This window comes from Acomys minous, assembly GCF_964271855.1.
Source record: "Acomys minous genome assembly, chromosome: 18".
In the NCBI taxonomy this organism is placed as follows: Eukaryota; Metazoa; Chordata; class Mammalia; order Rodentia; family Muridae; genus Acomys; species Acomys minous.
In genome coordinates this window covers 57,751,717-57,775,050 of record NC_140501.1, presented here as the reverse complement: position 1 = coordinate 57,775,050, position 23,334 = coordinate 57,751,717, and the positions used below count along the sequence as shown (strand labels likewise).

Below are 23,334 nucleotides of genomic sequence, written 5' to 3'. Positions count from 1 at the left end.
ACAAATAGAAAATTATATTATCCTCACATAAAAGTTAAAAGTTTCCCAGAAGGTTAAAAACATAATCATAGGTCAGAAACTGTTAAAAAAAAAAAACAAAAAAAACCAAGTATCATGGAAAAAGCAATGCCGTTGAGTCCCGGATGCTCCTGGCTTACTTGCAGCGAGGAGCGCCCTGAAGATGCTCACCTGAAGGAAATGACAGCAAGACTGTATAACCGCAGTGACTGGCTTAAAGGCTGACTTTGTATGTTTGTTTGAAACAGTTTCTCATATGCAGGCCAGGCTGGCCCTGAACTCAGAAATTTGCCTGCCTCTGCCTCTCAAGTGCTGAAATTAAAGGTCCACGCCACACCACCTTGCTACCCTGATGATGACGATGACTACTATCTTCTTCCTCATCTTCCTGCCCCTTCTTCTTCATGTTTTTGACTTTGTAAGACAGGGTTTCTCTGTATAACCACTCTGGTTGTCCTAAAACTTGCTTTGTAGACCAGGCTGACCTCAAACTAAGAGATCACTGCCTCTGCCTCCTGACGGCTGAGATCAAAGGCGTACATCACCACACCCGGCTACACTGACTTCTTTTGAAAGTAACGTGAAATGGCAATATACAGAAGTAAGATATTTCTACACTCAAAAGTCCGGCTGTTCCTCCGGTCTTCTAATTAATCCAAGGTTTCATACAGAGCTACACTTCTACACTGAAAGCCGAGGTTTTCAGGTTTACTTCCACTGCTACCTTTTGTCACAATTCCGTGATTTCAAAGATGAGGCAGCCCTTAAAGTCTGAATGGTCGGTTCATTCCATCAAAATATAATCACATGTCTTTCCGAGCAACTAGATTTTTTTTTTCTAAATTACAGTGTTCAGTACACAAAGACTGACAGAGAATGGAGTGATAAACCTATGAGCCGAGGCTCGCCAGTCATCACCAGAAGCTAGGAAGGAATCCTTTCCAGGCTGAGGGAGGAAGCGAGCCCGGAGCAGCCAGCACCTCGACCCGACTTCTCACTGGCAGAACTGTGCCACACTTTCTGTGGTTTGAGGCCTCTAGTTCACGGGTTATGACAGCTTAGGAAATTATACATATGTTGGTACTTATCTGTCACACAATACTCTCTACAGTAGTTACAGGCTGGTCATTCTTTGTTATAGAAGAAAGGAAACATCAAAATATAGTGACAGTCACTCACGCTTTTCTACCGCTGTGGCTGGTATTTGAAGATAATTCCAAACTTAAATTTAACCACACAGAAAACAATCCTAAGCAATTATTTCCAGAAATAAGTCTTTCAATGTTTTATCATATTTGATAGCAGCTTTTTTTTATTGGTTACAAAACCTAAGCCCATATACAAAATTAGGAACACGTTTAGATGCCTCTTTTGAAAGAACATTTTAGTCTTTTTTTAAACTGAGTTTTCTTTAAAAAATAAAAATAAAAACAATGCAATTTTAAAACACTGTTTTGAAAACTTAAAAGTGCAGCAATACACTCAGTTTCCTTTATCTACGAAATGGTGTGATTCCAATTCAAAACTGGTAAGGTCACAGCAAACTGAATCAAGCAGATGTGCGTGAGTCTGCACTATTGACGCTAATGTTACGTAAAGGTTAGTTTGCACTTAAGACGCGAGAGGAAATAGGAATCATCACAGTAGAGGCCCAATTTTAATCTCAGTGTGTGCAAAATTTAAAAGGTAACTGTCAGTTATGCAGGGAGAATCGAGAAGAAACTAACCCGGAATGGGGACAATTCACACTATCAGGAAGATTTGCACTTGAAGGGTTTCGCCAAAGTTTGTGACCGTAATTCATTCTGACTTCGTCATTTCTACTTTTAGTGAACACTACACAGTTCAAAATTTAGACAAGTGTTTGAACAGGATGCAGTTACCATATGAAGCTTTAACTCAAAATCTGGGTAAAGAAAAAAGGCACAATGAACTTCAACTCAATTTTATGTGCACAAGAGTTGAAAAATCTGAGCCACCTTAAAGAGAAATTGATTCTAAAATTTATAAAACCTATAAATAATCAGAGGCCAAACCACTATATTAAAACAGATTCTCTAGCAAGTAAAAATCTTGCAGTTTAAACATACGCTTGTATCCATTGTAGATACAAGACAACACTCACTCTTTAAAGTGGCTCCTCCTTGGCGGATACACATACTGTAATGAAGCACACCGCTATGTGCTGTTCATCAGTGAAAACACCCCAGCTGATTCACAAAGCTCTGATGGCATCTGTCTCCTCTCCATCACAGGAAATACACCCCCCATCTGAAAACTAGCTTAGATTTCTATCCCTTCACATCAACGCATTGGGAAATTACACCCAGTGAACAAGAGCAACAAAACCATTTCTGTGACAGCACAAATTACTTAGTTTAAATTTTCAAATCCATATTCATTCATTAATAACTGGGCCAGACAATTTGCCAAGAGCAATGACTTTACATAGTAATACCAGCTTTTGCAGAGCTAAAGATCACTGCAAATCAGGCTGAGTTAATCAACTGCAGATCATTCCTCTACACAGATCCTTGGTTTATCTTTAATATGTGCAGATGATTGAGTGGGAGCTGAGCGAGCTCCCCAATACTCAAGAATGAAGCAACACTTCTAAATAGTTGCTGGTTTGTTGCCACCACATTATCAAAAGTACTGGTTTCTAAGTAAAAAATGTTTTAAGACTAAATTACAGTAAACATGAAAGCTCCACAGTTTAAACCCAATATAAATCAACCATATCCAATTATCAAATTAAACAAAAAATAAAATTAACCCCTGGAAGCTGAAAGCAAGACTTTGTCTTAAAACATCACCAATGAGTATTTTAGACCTTTTCAATTCTTGTTTTGATGTATTTATTTATTTATGTATTTTTTTGTAGTCAGGGACTCTTGCTTTCAACTTAACAGAAGTTCAAGTCTGTAACAGGTTGCAGCTCAGGTAGAGACCATGCACAGCATTTGATTATTCAAAACAGCAGGAACACACAGGCTGAAGTGAGTGGTCAAATAGGATTTGCTGTTCTCAAAAAAATTAAGTCTAATGGCGAAAGCATTACCACTGATATCTAAAGCTCTTCCTCCAACCCTGGCTTCTGAGGCAGATAATAAACACATCAATTAATGGTAGGTGTAGTACAGTTTTAAAAAACTTATCTTTTTAATCAACAACCAAGTTTCTGGTTTTTAAGTTACTTTTTTTCGTGTCAGTTTCACCAATGAAAATCATTTGGCTTGTACTTTAATTCTTCCACATAAGAATATGAAAATATGTTTGTGGAGGACAATGACGGAGGCTCAGATCACACTGCACCTCTGTAGTCTTCCAACACGAATATGCATCATACTGAAGTGTCTTGATCCACAGCGCATCTTTTCCCAAAGGAGTATCAGTTGGTACACCACCACTATGGAATAATTCTAACTGGAGACTGCAGTTGTCAGCATGTGGCACCAGGGACATGAAAAAATAGGGTAGTTGAGATTGTTAAGGAGAATTCTAAAACAGTTTAGGAAATCATGCATATGCATTTACAGTCCATGTGAGAGTGACTTTTGGCAACTGCAAAGTGACTAAGACATGGCTTGCTTTTGAAGCATCAAAACGAAGAGCGGGAGTGCCGGGAGCCTTCTGTTGCTCGCTGTCGTATCGCTGGGTGGCCATCTGGTGGTGTTTCATATTGAACAAAAGATGCTGCGCTTAATTGACCTTAGAAATTAAATTCTTTTGTTTGAAGGTTGGCTGTTGGGTCAAAGTTGTAAGTTCCTCCTTGCGTTGCTTCAGGAATGAGGCTAGGGTCTTCATCAATCTATGCAAATAAAGGGGAAACTCTGAATGAATGTTTTAACTACATCAAAATACCCACGTTAGTAAGTCAGTAACAATTTCATTGAGAAATTAAACAAGTACAATTGAATGTGCATTCAAAAACTGCCCGTTTTAAGTTTCTGCACTTGCATGTGTACTTAACCCTCTGAACATCATTTCTACAGTTAGTATTTCTTCCCAGTTATCAGAGTGAAAACGTAACTAGAACTGTTTTATAACTTTACCTTATATTGAAGTTTTGGATAAAGTATTTAAGAAATGTCCTTAATGGAGTATCTAACAGAAAATAGTACAAACTTAATGCATATTAGGAACAGGCAAACTCTTAGTAAATGGCCATTATATATAAAAGTTTCTATCTACACACAGACATCTATATTTTAATAATTACTTACATCATCACCAGAGAAATACTGATCTATGATTTCAAATGCTAATTTATATATATCTTCATTCTCATGTTGCTGCAAAACTTCAATTTTCTCCAGACCTGACAAAGAATATCAAAATAATTAAAGTGATAAGAATCTGTACAGTCTAATTATAGAAAAACTCCTCAGAAGATGCTGTCTCCACCCAAAGATGGCAGTCCAAAGAAAAGAAAAAAGAAAAAAGAAAACAGGTAAAAACCCAACCAGCAGTATATTATTAGTTCCTTTCTCTTTAAAAATATTTGAGATTGATCTCTGAGGCAACAGCAAACACAAACGAATGAAACAACAACAATAACAACAACAAAACCCCAACCAATCACCAAACACTCCATCTGACAGACGTGGTAGATTTTGGCCTAATGGCAAGTTAGTGCTAGTACAAGATCTGAAAACCTCCCAGAATGTTTCATTTTATCATGCCATCTTACACAGTATCTTCTATCTCCCACTGTTTTCTGAATATTTCACATGATTGTGAAACTTGAGTTTTCATAACTTAGTAATTGATAGAAGCTTTACACACACACACACACACACACACACACACACATACACACACAAAAACCCCACTGATTTTAAAAAAGTGAACAGATTATGTTCTACAGGTATAGGAAACAGAAAAAGGAACTTTTCAGAACACTAATCACTGGTCTCTGTTCTAGTGTTATGAAACAAGGCTTGGGCAGTCAAGTCTGGACTCAAATTTGCAATCTTCTTGCTCTATTAAGTGCTACACATAGGTGTCACACTTGGGCTCTATTCAGAATATTTTTAAAAAAATATATATATATACACACACACATATATATATATATATATATATATATATATTTATTTATTTATTTATTATGTACACAGTTCTGCTTGCATGTACACCTGTAGGCCAGGAGAGGGCACCAGATCACATTATAGATGATTGTGAGCCACCATGTGGTTGCTGTGAATTGAACTCGGGACCTCTGGAAGAGTAGTCAGTGCTCTTAACCTCAGAGCCATCTGTCCAGCCCTAGGAATATCTTTTATATTTCCAGTGTACCATGTACTTCATGTACTAGATGCACAAGTTTGCAAATTTAAAATCTTAATATTCAATCTGGAGATATCTTTTTAAAAAACATATTGAAATAGTTGATTTTTAAAACATAATATACAAATCAGAAAAATGGGAAAATAGGCATTAACAGTAATAAATACAAATTGCTTTATAAGATTATATTACAATTTTTTATTCCAATAGAAACAAATACAGTTTTAAGTACTAAAAAGAAAGAATTTCTAGGTAAGGTTGTGAACTTGATGATGGAGTTAATTTTAATCTTAACACAATTAATAGTAAGATAATCTCCATGTTAGCTTTGCATCTACCAATACTATTTATACAAATTTGGACAAAACTCCCGCATACCTGTTTGTTTTACTGATCTGTGATGGCTATTGCATTTATTTTCACTAAAGCATGAGCTGGATAAACTATCCATATAGTTAACAAAAAATGCAAACAAAGCATTAAACTGTAGTAAAGAAACTTCTTAATGCCTGGAAACTTTAGTACACACCGAACCTTTTAAAAACAGAACTTTTAAATACATGTTTCTTTCATTCATTCACTCATTCATTCATTCATTCATTCATTCAGAAATGACAGTATTTACCAATGTCTGTCCTACCACCCTCAGCATGGTTCTGTGGCAAGACTGCAGAATAACAATGTGCTTTACAAAGTTCCTAATACGCTGAGCTCAGAAGAGCTCCAGCGCTGCATGCGCAGCTGCTTACCTCCACACTCCTCTATTATCTCGGCTATTGTGCTTGCTTCCTCACCAGCCATTATCAGGATGTTTTTTAGGCCGTCGAGCACCACCTGCACCACTTGAGAATCTTTCACCGACAGCAGGTTACAGAATGGGGGTATCACGTTCTGCTGCACGAGGTACTCAACCTACACAACACGGACGACAAGTGTGTTTATGTACGTGACTCTCTTCCCTCTGAAGACAGCAGTGCAGAGGTGAGAACATTCAGTAACTTCCTAAAGTAAGAAAGAAGTGCCCTTGGTGAAATCAGTAATGGTGGCAAGCTAAATTTTTTCAAACTCACTTGATCTTTTCTGCCACTTATCGTTAAGTTGCTAATTGCCCAGGCAGCTTCCTTTTGTGTTCCGAAGTCTCCCTGAAGAGTAAAAATAAATTCACAAGATAAATTCTTTATCAAAATAGCCTGAGTTGTAATAAATTAAGATAATACTGAATTCATAATATGACTGACCTTAGCGAGCTGATGAATAATCATAGGGATCAGCCCGGCATCTATGACAGCTTGGACTTGCTGCTGATTGCCTGCTGTTATATTGGAAAGGAACCAAACTGCTTCCTGTAGAACAAAACAGGGGCCACGTTTATTGGAGAAACTACCTTTAATGTTTTTACTTTTCTCTTTAATATTTTAAACACTTAATAACAAAATCTCCTGAGCAATGTTAAAGTGGCCGTATTTCAGAAGTGACTGCTGTGTAAGACCTCCCATTTTATCACTTACTACCATTTTCTGTGAGTCTGGCGTTTGTATACAAGGAAAGGGATGTGCACGTGCACTCCGCGGTGCGCACGTGCAGGTCAGAGGACTTCTAACTCTTGGGAGTTGTTTCTCTCCTTCCACCGTGGGTGCAGAGATCCGACTCGGCTTGTCAGGTTTATACGGCAAGCATTGTTACCTGCTATTTAGTCAGCAGAGACTTCCCATTTAAGAGCAAGGGAGCAAGCATTCATAATACTTGTCTATTATTATTTATTAATCTAGTATTTATTTAGTAGTCTGTAAGTAGTAAGTAAGCTATAAGCTAGGCATTATTCTAAGTGGGGGCACAGCAGCAAATAAAAGACCCAAGTCTTTACCCATAGAGTTAGAGTAGCTCCTTTTGAAAGGCAGGCCTGAAGAATGGAACGTCCCAATATTTGTCAAAACTACTTCTACTGTAAGAGGCTTAGTTTATTTTAAAGTATGCGGTGGGGAGAAGGCTCAGTGGGTAAGGTGCCTCGCACATGAGCACGGGCACCTGGGTTCAGGTGCTCAACACACAGGTGAGACACATGGTGACAGCATCTATAGCACTCAGCTGGAGAAGGTGAAACACACTGTCAAGTACAACCATTAGGAAGAATAGTTTAAAGGTTCCTCAAAAAGCTACCACACAGCTCACCAGGACTCAGCAACGTCTAGCTACATGAGAAAGGAAATTAAATCCAGGACTTTAAATGATTACTGACATGCCAGTGTTTTCTGTAGCATTATTCACAATAGCCTTAAGGTGAAAACGACCCCAGGGTCATTCAACAGGCAAACGAGAAAAATGTGGTCTGCCACACAGGCAGGAGATCTGAGGACATCCCCACCTTCCACATACAAGCGAGGCTCGGTGGCACGCTATCTGTGCCCGAAGCACTGATGAGATCTGTATTGCTCAGGTTCATGGTAAAGAAAAAGGGCGGCCCCTCTCCTAGTACCCACTGGGCGGCTCCTTTCCTAGTACCCACTGGGTGGCTCCCAAGCACCTGCGCCTCCAGCCCAGGCGGGGCTGCTGCCTCTGGTCTCCACTGGCATCTGCACTCACATGCACACAACTACCCACCCGTACATAGAGAAAGACACAGAAGTAAAGACAGTAAAGTAATTTGTAAAACTTCAATGTAGAGAGCAACTGAGGAAGGCGCTGACAATGCCTCTGGCCCTCCTCTCCCTCTCTCTCACACACACACACAGCCGTAATATATTCTATTACATGAATGAACTTTAAAAACATTCGATGTGAAATGAAACAAGCCATAAAACTACTTAAATATTTAATTATTTACTATCCAATTAATAGTAAATGTGTAAATATATTTAAGTTTCAAAAGAATAAATTTTTATGATCTCTGAAAGGAGATATTGGCACCCTAGTCTATTCTAAGTTTGTAGGGGATTAAATTACCTGTTTATTTTTCAAATACCAGTTGGGAGAGTTTATATGTATTTTTTGCATGTTGGCTACTAATTTAATCATTACTGAAACTGCTCAACCTATTAAAACAGTCCCGAGCATATTCTTTATTCTGTAATGAGAGTAGGACTAAAGGAAACAGAAGTTAAAGCAATTATAAAAGATTCATACTTAAAACCATTTTCATCTTGAGTGTCTTGACTCTGGATGAGAAAACAAGTAATGGCTAGCAACAAGTAATCAGTCACAGACCAAGGAGAAACAGTGAATGCCTTCTTTACCTTATTTATTTTCTCTTTCGGGTGAGACAAGAGGTTTGGGAAGTGGGACAGGACATCACAGTTGAGAACCACCTGGGTCTGCTCATCAGTGCCAGTCACTATGTTCCCTACTGCTCTGAGTGCGGCAGTCTAGAGACAGAATAACATGTTTCATGAATGTTTATAATGAAATTGTTGTTTTTGTAGTTTTAATAACTTGGAGAGAATGTGAGAAACAAATGACTAACATTTATTTCATCCTTATAACACATCCATAAGCAAACCAAGAAATGACCCCCCTCACCCAAAAGACAGGGTTTCTCTGTAGCCCTGGCCTCACTTTGTAGACCTGGCTGGCCTTGAACTCAGAGAGCCAGTGGCCTCTGCCTCCCAAGTGCTGGAATTAAAGGTGTGTAACACCACACTTGGCTCCAAGCAACGGCTTTTAAGCACTAATTTCTTGTGGAAAATTATGGATTGCTAGAGAAAACGTAAGTGTAAATTTACTAGAAATCAGTTTTTTACATAGTGAAAACTAAAAATCGTAACCCCCTCTCTTTAGAACAGTTATTCTTATTCATTACGAGCCTGGTACCACAGACCTTACTAGCATCCTGAATCAGCATGCATGTGTTTATCCTTTAATATACTTAATGTCATCCTGGGCCAGCGTTTATTTGTATGTAGAAAAAACTGGAGAAGCATGAGGAGGCGAACTACAATGGCCACCCTAGTCAGAGCAGGGCCAAGGGGTGCACGGGCGACGCGGGCCATCCCAGACACAGGGAGGGGGCAGGCTGGAGTGGCCAGAGCAAGGACCTGTAACACAAGGGGACGGAGGAAGAGCCTCCACATCCAACAGAAGGATGGGGGAGGGACCCAGGAGCACAGCAGGAGGAGGAGGAGAACGCAGGCACCAGACATGCACCATGTTGTCTCCTAACAAGATACTAGAAGAGAAGCAATCTGTGGAGAGCAGCAGTTTTATGGCTCATATAACCGAAACACTAAAGAATTAAGCAAATATATAAATGTGCATTCAGGAGATGAGCTATGGCAATACTGAGGTGCGTGCTGTGGAATTTAACTGAAGGTTGATTGTAGAAAGTTGGTCATAAAAAGAATGAGAAAAAAAATGAAAACACTTACTTGCACCTTCACTTCCTGGTGGCTCAGAAGGGGCACAAGGAATGGAACCACGCCTGAATCGATCACCATCTGTATCTGCTCATTGCCTCCGTCCGTCAAGTACGACAGAGCCCAGACAGTGTCTACAAGAATCTGCAGGAAGTAAAAACAGGGACGAGACCCTGCAGGAGTTGCAGCAGACAGACCGTTTCTGTTCTGACTTAGGGGCAAGGCGCCCTAACCCTGACAGACAGAAACCCTGCCTCTCTGTCAGTGCCTGTCTGAGTCACCACCCTTCAGAAGCACGAGGCACAGGCCTGGGGTGCTTCTTCTCCTGGTTCTGACTTTATGTACCAGATAGATAAAAAATAAAAATAATGGGCTAGCAACACAGCTTCACAAGCAAAGAGCTTACAGGCTAGCCTGGGGGGCTGAGTTCAATCCCTGAAAGCCACACACAGGTGGAAGGAGACTGTCAACTAGATCAAGTCATCCTCTGGCCCCGCACAGGTACCGGGCCCAGACATATGCATAACACTTAGATGTAATAATAGTAATGAATAAAAATTGTTAAACAAGCAGAAAATTCTCCCCAGGTCCAAAACTTAGCTACCAAAGTAACTGCGCTATAGTACATGTACAGTATGAGGCCAAAACATTATGCTGCTTCAAGTCCAGAAGACCCCTATAAATAATGACGTGTTCATCTTACTGTTTTAAAGTATGTTCAGTGAAGGAACCTGCACATAGCAGAGTGCTCCCTCCCAGACCCTGGATCACCACACCCAAACACCTGTTTTCACAGAGAGACCTCTTATTAGGGTTGTAGGGGGAGAAAAGTGACTGATTTCCGATTCAGCTAGAAAACAGCAGCAATCGGCCCTGTGGGTATGATTTTTTAAAGGGGGTAGTGTCTGTGTTAGAATGGGCTAGGATGTGTGGTGTGTTCTGAATGGGCATGTTACAAAATGCCTTGTTTACTATTATTTTGGAAAGGAAAGTTTTACTAAAACTGTTTTAGTTTGAACATAGAATATTTTTTATTAATTATGGCTTTATTTTAGAAAATCCTTGATTTTCCAACTCAAATGTTTGTCAATACTTTCCAAAGTATGATGATATTCAGACAGTTGTTGAGATCAGCTGGCTTGCGGACATTTTCTGGGAGTGTTCACATTTATTAATGAATTCCTTGAACCTAAATCCAACTAAAAACTGCAACATTATTGTTATTTTCATTATAGTGTTAACAAGCTTAGCTACAAACAAATAAAATACTTAAGCTATTTACTAAAAAAAAAAAAAGCAGAGTTGAAGAAAAATGGTCATAATGGCAGAAAATGCACTCACATGTGCAAATGACTTAAGCTACAGATGCAAAAATAGAGATGAAGCAAAAAGTTCTTTGACCAGCACACATGAGTAAGGAGCAAAGCAAAGCTATTTCAAAAGATCAAAGTATACAAGTGGATACCAGAATACAGCATATAATTATTATGTAACATGCTTATAGGGTTAAAATTAAAAATTCTTTGTTGTGAATTTTTGAATGTAGGTTGAATGCACTGTCTCAGAACCACAAATGGGGTGGGGGTGGGGGGTTGGGCCGTGAAGAGACAGAGCACAGGCAGCATGATGGGACCTTCAACAGAGAGAGAGAGCCCCCCTTTAATTCCCAAAGGAGTCTAAGGAGAGTCAAAGACACAAAGTATGGCAGGGGGAGGGGGGGGTCCCCAGCACAAAGAGCCTTAAACAAAGGGAATTTCTGATTCTTATAGGTTGCCAGAGGGGTGGGTAAACTTCCTGTCATGTGAGCCGGTTGGTGGGGCAGGCACACAGGCAGGCACTAGGCACAACCATAGACTCATCTTGCAGCTGCAAGGGAAGGGGTGGCAGGCAGGGGCTGGGGGCGCAGCAGGTGCCTGTGCAGTGAAGGAGGACAGCCGGGGGTGTGACCGAGAGGGACGCAGCTGGCAGGCCTGTGGTCTGAAACCTGTGATGCTTCCTTAAAGCTGGTTCTGCCTCCCTTGCTTCCAAAGCTCAAATAAGAAATTCCTCAGGGCTGAATGTTAGCACTCTTCTAAAATAAGGCCTCGCCTGTGAAACCGTATACAACGTCCACATTTTCAACACTCCCTCAAAGTCTACAAATCCTGAATCTATGCTGGAAAATACTGTCACAGAACAAGTTCTAAATTCAAGTACTTTCCTTTCACTGGCTATTCCTATTACTACTGTCCACACTTTTATCTACTTGAGAAAGTAGCTCCGCCTACATAAAACTTCCCCATTAGTCAGACATCTTCCCAGCTGTCTGTCACACACGCCAGTTCTCGTATGTCACACACATACATGTATCACTTACCCAGCCAAACGCCTTCTATAGGCCTCACTCATTACCAGGCAAAACCCCAAGTTTTTTAACAAAGGCCCCAAGACTGCAGATGAACTCCACATCGAGCTGCTGAGCTGCTGCCTACTTGCGCTCTCTAAAACCTCCACGTTTTCAAGGTTTCCCAGCACCTTTCATGGTGCTCCTCAAATGATGCTCGGCCTGGCAAGAAAACTACGCGAGGCAACTCTGTGACTCCAGACAGAAATACTGTCTCATAGGACTATTTATAAACTAAGAGAGTTGACATATAGCAAGTATGTAAAACTCCTCCATACATTTAAACCAAAGACATCAAATGACCATTTCTGCTGCAACTTCCTTCTACTTATAAAGCTACAGTTTTCACTGTTTTGTGGGGTTTGCTTTCTCCTGACTCCCAAGTGCTAGGATTATAGGCCATAACACCACACTTGGCTCTTACAGTGTTCACTTCAGATGTCACTTCCTTGGTGATTGTTTGGTTGTTGAGGCATGGTTTCTGTGTGTATCTTTGGCTATATGTGCTTCCACAGTCAGCATTTTTGTTATTTCTCTATTATACTTTCACACCATATTGTGTTTGTAAGATCATGTATACCTACAGGCCATGGGTCTGGCTTCAATTCTGTCATAGAAATTATTGATTATATGACCATAGTGGCTTACACAATTTTAGCATTCTCTAAATACTAGTACTTTTAAAAACACTATAGCAGCCCCTGAAACTTGTGGGGACAAGTTCTAAGACCCCACATGATGTCTGAGACAGCATGCACGCATATATATGTGTGTGTTTAAAATATACGCACACATATGTATGTATGTATGTTTTCTATTTCGGGGGTGGGGGTGTAAGACAGGGTTTTTCTGTGTAACCATGGCTGTCCTACAACTCATTCTATAGACCAACCTGGCCTCAAACTCAGAGATCTGCCTGGCTCTGGCTCTGAGTGTGGAGAATAAAGGAAATGCACACTACCACCAGCTATAATGTTTTCTTATACATGTCTATCTGTGATAGCTCAACATACAAATTAGGCAGATTGAGAGATAAACAATAATTAATGATAAATTAAATAGAGTATTATAGCCATATACTATAAAATTATTTAAACTATTATTTTATTTTGACATTTTTCATTTAACACTTTAAGAGTGCAGTTGAATACAGGTGACTGAAACTTTGGAAACTAAAATCACAGAAAAGGACTGGTGCCCTTAATCACTCCACAGGTCAAGAAACCAGCATGTCTTCTGACGGAAAGATTAAAAACAAAAATTACATCAATCCAATTTAAACTTATTTTCATTCTCCAAAACCAGGGGCGGGCGAGGAAGGGAGGGAGGGAGGACGGGGAGGGTTGCGGGGGACGGGAACAGAGACAGACAAAGAGAAACAGAGAAAAACTACTCCAGCACTCATTTAAAAAAAAATGTTCCTGACCCCATCAAGGGGCAAACCCCACATGGAACCACTTTACTCACATTTATGTCTGTATGGTATATGAGGACACATAACGCTGGCAAAATCTGAGGAAAGAAGATAAATAGTAACACTAGAGTTGATGGACATCTTTGCAAAAACAAACGGTGACACAAAAAAAGCAGTAATTAAAACACAATGTGAAAGTTTTAAAGTATCTATTAGAATAAAAATTTAAAAATTCAATCTAATAAAACAAAAAAAGCATATTTCAAATGTCTAACTAAAAAATCCAAATAAATATGACAGAGACTAACGTTCCCAACAGAAAGTCAATTACTTGCAGAAACATAATTTATGACACACATGTCAGGTGAACAGCCTGGAGATGTTAGCACACAGGCATACATTACTGACAGCTCAGAGAAATTACTTTCCACAGTTATCATCGGCTAAATTTGTATTCAATAAGCCGACTGCATAAATCAACAGCTTTAGTCAAGAAAATTACAACTACTGCAAGGTCTAAGTTTTGTTTGTTGACCCTGGGTCTGTTAGATCTTTTACAAACCATGGGACTCACACGAAGTACCAGGGTCAGAACAAAGGTCAGACACTGGATAAGGACACAGACTACACAGACACAGTCACTCACTCTATACGGTCAAGTGAGTCAAGTTTTATAGAATCTCTTACAATTTAAAGTATACTACATTTCTAAAGATATCAATTTTGTAAGATATCAGTAGAATGCAAATTCACTCAAATTATTTCATATTTCTTAGCATTAAATCCGTAAAGCAGTACAGCAAAATTGTTTTTTTTCCCTTTCTTATTTGGATTTGTTTTCTCTTCATGAAAACAGTCATTAAAAAATGAGCATTAGAATGGACTGACTTTTTTTTAGATTTATTATTTATACAGTATTCTGCCCACTACAAGAAGGCACTAGATCTCATTACAGGTGGTTGTGAGCCACCCTGTGGGTGCTGAGAATAGAACTCGGGACCTTCGGAAGAGCAGCCAGTGCTCTTAACCTCTTGAGCCATCTCTCCAGCCTGGACTGACATTCTTTTTGCTACTGAACAACACTCAACCTTGACATATGGTGTGTTATACTTAAAAACAGAAGGACCTTCATACGTTTAACAAAATCAGCATATGCTCACTACATTCCCTGTGCACGGAACACCTAAGCACGCGCAGGGAAACGAACCATCTCGCCTTTACAATTCTGAGTTTACCTCCTGAACTGTCTCCATAGGCGGCGGGGGGTCTTTATTCCTGCAGAGATTGACAATGACCCATGTGACGTTCCGAAGGAAGGTGATGGGGATGGAGGGATTGATGAAGGACAGAAGAGGTTTGACAACTCCCAGTGATATGACATAATCTCTACATTGAGGACCATCACCTACAGAAATGAAAATTGTATTTAAAAAAAAATTACATTCAGGATGAGAAAGTCTGAAATGTGTGCAATGGCGCATGTCGGGACACCGGTGCTCTATGTTTCCTCGCCATTAGTCAGACGTCAAGTGCTGCTTCCCTCGAATTTGGTTTGGGAAACACATTTAACCACTGCTGACACAATTATATAGCCCTTTCTACTCTTCACAGTAAGGTACCACCTTAGAAGAGTTTATCAATACAGTCAACTCACATGAAATTCAGAGGAAACATAGTATGTAATGGCTATGCCAATGTGGGGGAAAAGTTAATTTAAGATTCTCAACTAAAGCCTTTCAAACTTAAATTCAGCTTACCTATGATGTTTCCCAAAGCCCACACTGCTTGTTCACACACATTCTGGTGTGGGGAATGGAGGAGTCGCAGAAAAAGTGGTACTGCATCTGAATGAAGGAAAATGGGGTTAGCAAATGTATTCACAGACTTCAACCCAAGTAAGTCAATAAAATATTCAAGAGTCAGATATACACTACAGTTACACAAACACAGTTCACTGCAATGGATACATAAAAATAGTTAATTTCAGCACTTTTAACTTGTTAGTACTTGAGCAATACCAAAAACATGCTATTAAATGTTATTAACCTAACAAAAAACAAAAACAAAAGGCAGTACAAAATCTTCCCTATAATTTTTTTTTTAAAGATCCTATCCCAAATATGTATCTTTTTTTACTCCTTTCTTTTGTTTGTTTGTTTTTTGGGGGGGGGGAAGGGGGGACAGGGCTTTCTCTGTATAGCCTTGGTTGTCCTGGACTCACTTTGTAGACCAGGCTGGCCTTGAACTCACAGAGACCACCTGCCTCCACCTCCCAAGTGCTGGGATTCAAGGCGTACACCGCCACCACTTGGCCAAACATGTATCCTTAAAACGTAATACATAATGTCAATGTAATTCCAATGCCTAATATAGGATTAACCAAACCCAATTAATCATAAGACTCACTAAATAATTTAAAGTAATCATATTTTGTATTCTACTTTTTTTATATGTAACATGTGTTTTGCCTACATGTATGTCTATGCATAAGTGTCGTCTGAGCTCCGAGAACTGGAGTGAGGTGGCTGTGAGCTACCATGTGGTGCTGGGAACAGAGCTAGGTCCCCTGGAGGAGCAGGCGCCATCTCCGCAGCCCCACACTTCTTACAGAGCACACCTTATACATCATACCCAACCGCAGCTCACGGCCACGTTCTCTTCCACTTGTACTTTGTGCCAGCTCTAGGGTATGTGGCCTTACCTGTACACTACCTAGATACTGTGCCTGACCTTTTTATCACAACAATTCATACGTTCACAGCCTGCTTGGTAAGTAGTCAGCACACTACGCTTTGGCTTTTGCAGAACTACAGTCACGACTCCAATCACGCTTTACACACCCATCGCCCGTCAAAGAGCTCTCCTGTCTCTAGCAACCACTATCAGTCTACTCTCCTGCTACTCAGTACCCCAAACCCAGGCCATCTGCTTACAGGCTTGTCTATTCTGGACATTTCAGAGCAAGGAACTCATACTGCAGGTTTGTTTTTGTTTTTTAATGTGTGGCTTCTTTCACTTCATGACTTTTAAGTGCACCTATGATGCCTCTCAATGCTTTATTTTATAGATCCTATTATTTTCCATTAGTAGTGAGCTTCTGAGGCTGCTGGGAGCATCTGTGCCCAGCCACTGTGAGCGCTGAGGCTGCTGGGAGCATCTATGCCCAGCCACCATATGTGCGTTTTCTCTCCCGTTTCATCTAGAAGTAGAACTGGGGACACGTGGTAAACTCAAGTGTATCTTAAAAAACAAAACAAAACTAATACTCAAAGCATTTTTTATTTCTACCACTGAGAAGTTCAGTTTACAATGGAAATAACGAAAATAAAATGCTGCAGTTAACCTTACCTTTTAGTTTCTGTTAAAAACTTGTTCACTGCTACAACTTGTATCAAATTGGAAAGGTTTCTAAGAGCTGTGCTAACTTCAGCCACCAAATCATAGTAACTTATCTTGAAATAAACAAGGTGTGGGATGCACATCTGTAGCCCCAGCACTCAGGAGGCAGAGGCCGACTGATCTCTCTGAGTTTAAGGCCAATCAGGTCTATAGAACAAGTTTCAGGTCAGCAAAGGCTACATAGTGAGGGCCTGTCTCAAAGTTAAAAAAAAAAAAAAGTGACCACTGACTGTGAGCCAAGTGTAACACACACCTCAAATCTAGCACCAAGGAAGCTAAAGCAGGAGTGTCCTGAGTTTAAGGTCAGGCTGAAGTTCACAGAAACCTCAGAGACCAGACCTGGTTACGCAAGGCCCTCCCCACCAGGCCCCACCCCCAGCAAGCATATGCTATACTGTGAGAGGCCTGAGCTACTCAGCATAATTAGGTATTAAATCCAAGGCATTTCAAGTCCTATTACTATCAGAGGGTCTCTATTCTGTAAGATAAAAGTCTATTTCCTTTTTGGTACCAAAATTACAATTATTTTGTAACAGTTTAATAATTCAAAAAAGATTTTTAAAAAACATTAAAGTAACATAAAAATTTATACTGTAACTTTAAAATATTGTAAGATAAAACTTAGTTTTCAGTAATCATTAAAACCCTTTGTAATCATAAAAAAAAAAAAGATTTGACTTACTAGACTGCACAACAGCTTGCGTCTGTGCAGAAGTTCCTGATGCTATATTAGTCAGTGCCCAAGCAGCTTCAAACTGTAACGAAGGACTGTTGAACAAACAAACAGAACTCGTTATAGACATGTAACTACCACTAAGTCTCAACCACCGTGCCTGGCCCTTCCATTCCACCTTGCTATTTCCATCAGCGGCTGCATGCATCTACTTCACCCCCTGAATGGTTTGCCAAGCCAGTCACTACAGCCTCACTTTAGTCTCAGCTGCAGCCTCCAGAGTAGTCTTAAAACTGGGACCCACCTGAGTACACTACGCCATCTGGGTTACATTACAAACTAGCTATTTCAAGCCTGCGCAATTCCAAAAATAAAGCATTAAAATTTGAGACAGTCATGAAATCTAACAAAGAAAGTACAAAGTGAATCCACTTTCCTTAACTGGATTTTAAACTGCAGGCACTGACAGCCTACAGTAAAAGGCTATCACAGGTGGGATGCTAACATGTACGAATGGTAAGAAGCAGACGAAGCAAGCTAAAGCTAAAGGGGCAGAACAACGAAGCCAGGCATGAATGCTGGAGCGTGGGAGCACAGTCTATCTCAAATTCTATGCTTCAGAACTTAGAATTTCTTCTACTGAGAAGGGAAGGAAAGCCAGGCATGGTAACACACACCTTTAACCCCAGCATTTGGGAGGCAGAGAGAAGCAGGTGGATCTTTGTGAGCTGAAGGCTACCATGATCTACATAGTGAGTTCCAGGCCAGCCAGGGCTATACAGTGAGGACCCTGTCTCCAGAAAAAAGAGGGGTTGTGGGGTGAGACAAAAGACAGACAGAAGAAAAAAAATATAATAGAAAAAATAAAAAGGGAATAAAGCCAGGTGCAGGCCTAAAAGTTTAGTTACAAAGGAAGTGAAGGGCTGCGTGGGCCACAGAGGCCCAGGGGCCTGCCCAGGTCAATGAGTAAGGCCACATCTCAAAAGCAAAAACAATGGCTGGAGATGTGGTCCAGTGCTGGACTACCTGCTGCCCTGGGTAAGGATCCAGTAGAGGGGAGGGGCTGGAGTCCGAGGCAACGGCATATAAAATAGGCAAAAGGGTTACAGGCTGGAACAGGAGATCTAGGATAGGTAGATAGATAGATGGATGGATGGATAGATGGATGGATGGATAGATAGATAGATGGATGAATGGATGAGTGTAATGTCAGAAATAATACTGGAATGGGAAGACATATCACCAGAAAAAACTAAAACAAGCCAGGACTAGGGAATAAGAAAAATCTGTATGTAAACACTGAAGAAGAAGAAGAAGAAGAAGAAGAAGAAGAAGAAGAAGAAGAAGAAGAAGAAGAAGAAGAAGAAGAAGAAGAAGAAGAAGAAGAAGAAGAAGAAGAAGAAGAAGAAGAAGAAGAAGAAGAAGAAAAAGGTAAGCTATAGCAGCAGTGCAGATGGAAAATACACATTATATGTCAGAAAGAGCACACAGAAATGGAGTTGAAGGAAAGGAGCTGACATGATCAGTTCTGTAGAAGGCAGGGGATGAGATGGTATTAAAGGCTGACTGGGGGTTAGGTGATGTTAACAGGATGAGGAGGTAAGAAGTGACAAATGATACGACAGACCGGAAGTGGGAAGTGTTAGTAAGCTGTTAGTGATGGGGGCCATGAGTGCAGAATAACAACACAGAATACTTTGTGTAAATTATGTACTTTTTCTCGTAACTGCCTAGTTTTTAAGATGGAATGCTTGAGGCTCAAAACTCAGTTGGGTGCTAAAAAAAGATCAGTTAGGTTCTGGTCAACACCAGGGTCTGTGGCTCTGAAGTCTAGCATGAGCTTGTGCACTGTAACACAGCTTTCCATGGGAAATCACAAAACCATTATCTAAAGCACTAGCAACTTTCTATTTATGCCACACCTTGGGTGATGGTTCTGAAATTATTCCTTGTTCCTATTTTTCCTATATTTTTGTTTCACAGACACAACCACACAAATAAATCCATGCCAAAGACTGGAAAGAAGAGGCAGGAGTGGGAGGACCAGAGCTGGGAAGGAGGAAGAAAAAGGAGCCTTACTGGCACATGTAGGATGGGATTTAATCTTTTAAGTAGCTGGAATAAAAATCTTCACTCAAATAAGCCCTGCTGTGGAGAATATATGACAGTTTTTAAGGTGTTAAGTATATAGAGATACATTTCATGAAAGTATCTCTTGGTCCCAAAAAGACTAAGATTTTTCCAGACCTCACAACAAAATTTATAATGTCCCTTGAGATCACTTAGGGCTATGTGCTTGGCCTGCTGTCCTAATACGTACTCAGGCTGTTTAAATATAACTTACCTCTAAGAGAACGTAACCAGCCTTACTATGCCTTGGATGTTCCATACAATCAGCTTTTACAACCTAATCTAATGCACAGTTTCAGTTTTAGGTTATATATTCTTCCATGCTCCTGACCCAGAACTGAACGCACGTACATACGTGTTACGGTGATCATTTGCTGAAAATATCTAACAGGAAGGAAGGAAACTTATACAACAAATATCCACCATAAATGCTGGAAACAACTTGTGGCTACAGCTTGGTAATGTGTTTGCAGCGCTGTCTGCCTGGGTCAGCTGGGAGCAGTAAAGTGACTTCCGCCTTTGCAAACGTGCTAAAGACTTCTGTAGAGAATCCCTCACTGCTTCCCAATGCCTATGCTCTGCACTGTTTAATCAATACAGAGGAAAGCACTTTGTCAGGGACAGACACAATGGATGTGGACTCAGACACATATAGACCAAACAGGCAACAGGCACAAATCAGACACACACAACAGGCAGATTACAGACAGGTGGTAACCACAGTGTAGAGATGGAAGGCCTGGGCAGAGTAATGGAAAATTCAACTTTGGGATTACCCTAGGTCAAAGTAATGTAAAAGAAGTGGCTTTGTTTTCATTCCTTAATGCACCATCAATGCATTTCAGTGTTTGCTGAGGTTCTCCTGAATGCATTAACAGACACAGTTATAGCCTAGAGGCAGAGGGAGGACTGCAGCTACTGTGGAAGTATAAGATGATCTTAAGTATAAAAAGCCCTTGGCGGCAACACTTAGATACCAGTATTTTTACTTAATCAACTAAAAATGTCTTACACATTTAGCAAAATATCTTGTTTTGGTCTTTATGTTCTAGATGCAAAAATAGTACTCATTTTAAAGAGTTTTCAGTTTCAAACAAAGTTACTTCAAACTGGTGGAGTTTAATGCACAGCCCTGAGAAACGTCTATACACAAATGGAAACGGGGACAGAAGCTCACCAAGATGCCAAGGTTACCCTTCTCCTACTAACCAAGGCTGGAGCGCACTACAGACTCCTCAGAGGAGCAGGGACTCGCTGGACTATTCCCGGGAAAGGAGGAGTCACCTGGCTCTGGAAACCATCCGTGCTGACTAGTCATGAGGCTCCTCTATATATAGACCACAGGCAAACACTGACTCAACTACTATTTGTGACGTTTAAATACCAGCGCAGAGTAAGAAACTTACACGGGAATGTATGACAATTTAAAAAGCACGAGGCTAGGAATATAGCTCAGTGGCAGAACTCCTGCTTTAGCTCCTTAAGGCCTGAGTTTGATCTATAGCACCTCAAAAGCAAAACAAACCCAAGCTTAGCAAATATAAAATGCTACTGAACTCTTTGCTAAAATATCAATATAAAATTTTAAGTTAACTGAAAAAATAAGTAGGCAAGTTCAAACTTACTTATCATCTCTTTCTAGACATTTAACTAGAATTGGTAAAATTCCAGATTTTATTAGATCATCAATTGGTGGATTTCTGTCACTGGATAATAGTTTCCTGTAAAAAAGGAAAGAAAAAAAAATTAATTGCTATGGCTCCCAACCCATGAACATAAATACTCTACACTACCCCCCTGTAGAGTCAGCTCCAGCGCCTGAGGGACGTACAGCCCAGCTCTCACCTTGCCGCCTGGACAGCACTCAACTGGACTACGGGGTTATCACTTGTGGCGTTCTGCAACAGTAAGTATGCATTTTAGGCAATTAAAATAAAAACTATTTCAAAACATTCCAGAATGAATAGTATTAAAGCAATAACATACCTGCAATATGGCTTCTAGTGTTACATTTTGCTTAAAAAGAAAGAAAGATAGTTCAGAAGAGAGTAGTATCAAAGCCACTTACTAGTCTAACTTTATAATTATCATTATCAATTTTTTCTTAAGTTTAAAGTGGTGTTCTCCTGGTTATAACAGAAATATTTACAGGCACATTATGAAAACATAGTAACTTACTGCTTTAAAATCAGCATCAACGTCTGAATCTTCTAAGCTTTCTTCTTGGGGAACATTTCTCTTCTTCAGTAAGTGCTCGTCTCTTTTGTTCTGAAAGGGAAGCAATAAACGCTCAAGAGCTCGTGAGGGCTGCTGTTAATGAAGCTGTCTTTGTGTCAGAATGAACAACGAGCTGGTTTAACTCCAGTGCTAGTGGTCATCCCATGCCCAGCTCATTAAGCACCAATGCCTGACCAACACTGTGAGGGCTTGCCTGCGCTACAGACTATGCATGCATCAAGTAGCTTCCATCTACCTACTGCTAACGGCTGCTGAAGCAATTTACTAAGAGGACAACAAGAAGAGCTTAAGAATAAATATTAATGCCTAAGCACAAGCTGGGGTACAAGGAATAGGAATTTATTAAATGTCATGTAAATTAGTGCAACTTCAGACTCAACTTTTACTTATCTGCGACTACAACTACTACAACTATTACTACTACAACTATTACTACTACAACTACTTTTACCACCACCACCACCACCACAACTACAACTCCCAGCACCACCACTACTACTATCACTGTTACAGTACAACAGCTACTAGCATCAGTTATTATTGTTGAAGGTATGAGCCACAGTTCAGATATGGAAGAGGTCAGAGAAAAACGTTGGGGATTTGGTTCTTTCTTCTTCACTTAATGGTTCCAGGTGGCTGGGCTTGTGGCATCAGTAGCTACAAGTACATTTACTGCCCGACCATCTTGCCAGCCCAGATTAAACTCTTGCAACCTTAATTTTACAAACAAGGATTTTTCCAATCCTTCATTCTATGGCACCTAAATTGTGCAGAATAGTAACTATGCCACTTCAAGTATTATTTAACAGCAAGTAACTTCTCAACTTAAAATTTGAATATACTTCTAGGGCCCAATATTTATGGATGTATTTGATTACAATATTATTAAAGAAGTTGGCAAAATTAGGTCAAAGAGAAAATGAAAATGACATACCCACTGGATGACATCATCTTTTGTTCTGTGTACAAGCCAGCACATTTTAGACACCACGATGTCTATACAGTCATTAGCTTGTTCCCACTTTTATACCATCATTCTTCCGTAGTAACTAACAAATAGCACACACTATCTCACAATGGCAAAGCCACAGGTATTTATAGGCCTCTAATGGCTCCACACACAATACATACTTATGTACTGACACACAGTGAAAAGAACAGGGTAGGTAGCACTCTTCGGTTTTTGTTTTGTCTTATTTGGTGTGACCCTGGGCTCTGCACACGCTAGGCAAGCACTCCACCACTAAGTCTCAGCCTCAGCCCTCAGATGGCATTCCTGGCCAAGTGCCAAAATGTACTACCAGCAGTAAAGGACAAAGTAACCGTGCTCGCTGACCTGATGCAGAGAAAGAACTACACCCCTCAGGCATTACTCCTGATTAAACGAAGTAAAATTACTTGTGAAAAGTCAAACAAACCCTCACTTAACACAGGGGTGGAG

The 23,334-nt window shown here is 40.2% G+C and overlaps 1 protein-coding gene across 2 annotated transcripts in view; it reads right to left on the bottom strand.

Moving 5' to 3' along the window:
- Window positions 1-1,398: 1,398 nt before the first annotated feature.
- Window positions 1,399-23,334, bottom strand: part of KPNA3 (karyopherin subunit alpha 3) — a 64,050-nt gene continuing 42,114 nt past the window's right edge. For both annotated transcript variants that reach the window (XM_084767467.1, XM_084767468.1), the window contains exons 3-17: window positions 21,834-21,923; window positions 21,642-21,671; window positions 21,501-21,553; window positions 21,281-21,376; window positions 17,535-17,620; window positions 15,211-15,297; window positions 14,689-14,858; window positions 13,507-13,551; window positions 9,669-9,800; window positions 8,541-8,669; window positions 6,549-6,653; window positions 6,381-6,452; window positions 6,060-6,222; window positions 4,245-4,339; window positions 1,399-3,829 (exon numbers count right to left, since the gene is read on the bottom strand). In XM_084767467.1, the coding sequence (XP_084623593.1) occupies window positions 3,731-3,829; window positions 4,245-4,339; window positions 6,060-6,222; window positions 6,381-6,452; window positions 6,549-6,653; window positions 8,541-8,669; window positions 9,669-9,800; window positions 13,507-13,551; window positions 14,689-14,858; window positions 15,211-15,297; window positions 17,535-17,620; window positions 21,281-21,376; window positions 21,501-21,553; window positions 21,642-21,671; window positions 21,834-21,923 (1,452 nt within the window). In that variant the 3' untranslated portion in view covers window positions 1,399-3,730. The remainder of the gene's footprint in view (window positions 3,830-4,244; window positions 4,340-6,059; window positions 6,223-6,380; window positions 6,453-6,548; window positions 6,654-8,540; window positions 8,670-9,668; window positions 9,801-13,506; window positions 13,552-14,688; window positions 14,859-15,210; window positions 15,298-17,534; window positions 17,621-21,280; window positions 21,377-21,500; window positions 21,554-21,641; window positions 21,672-21,833; window positions 21,924-23,334) is intronic.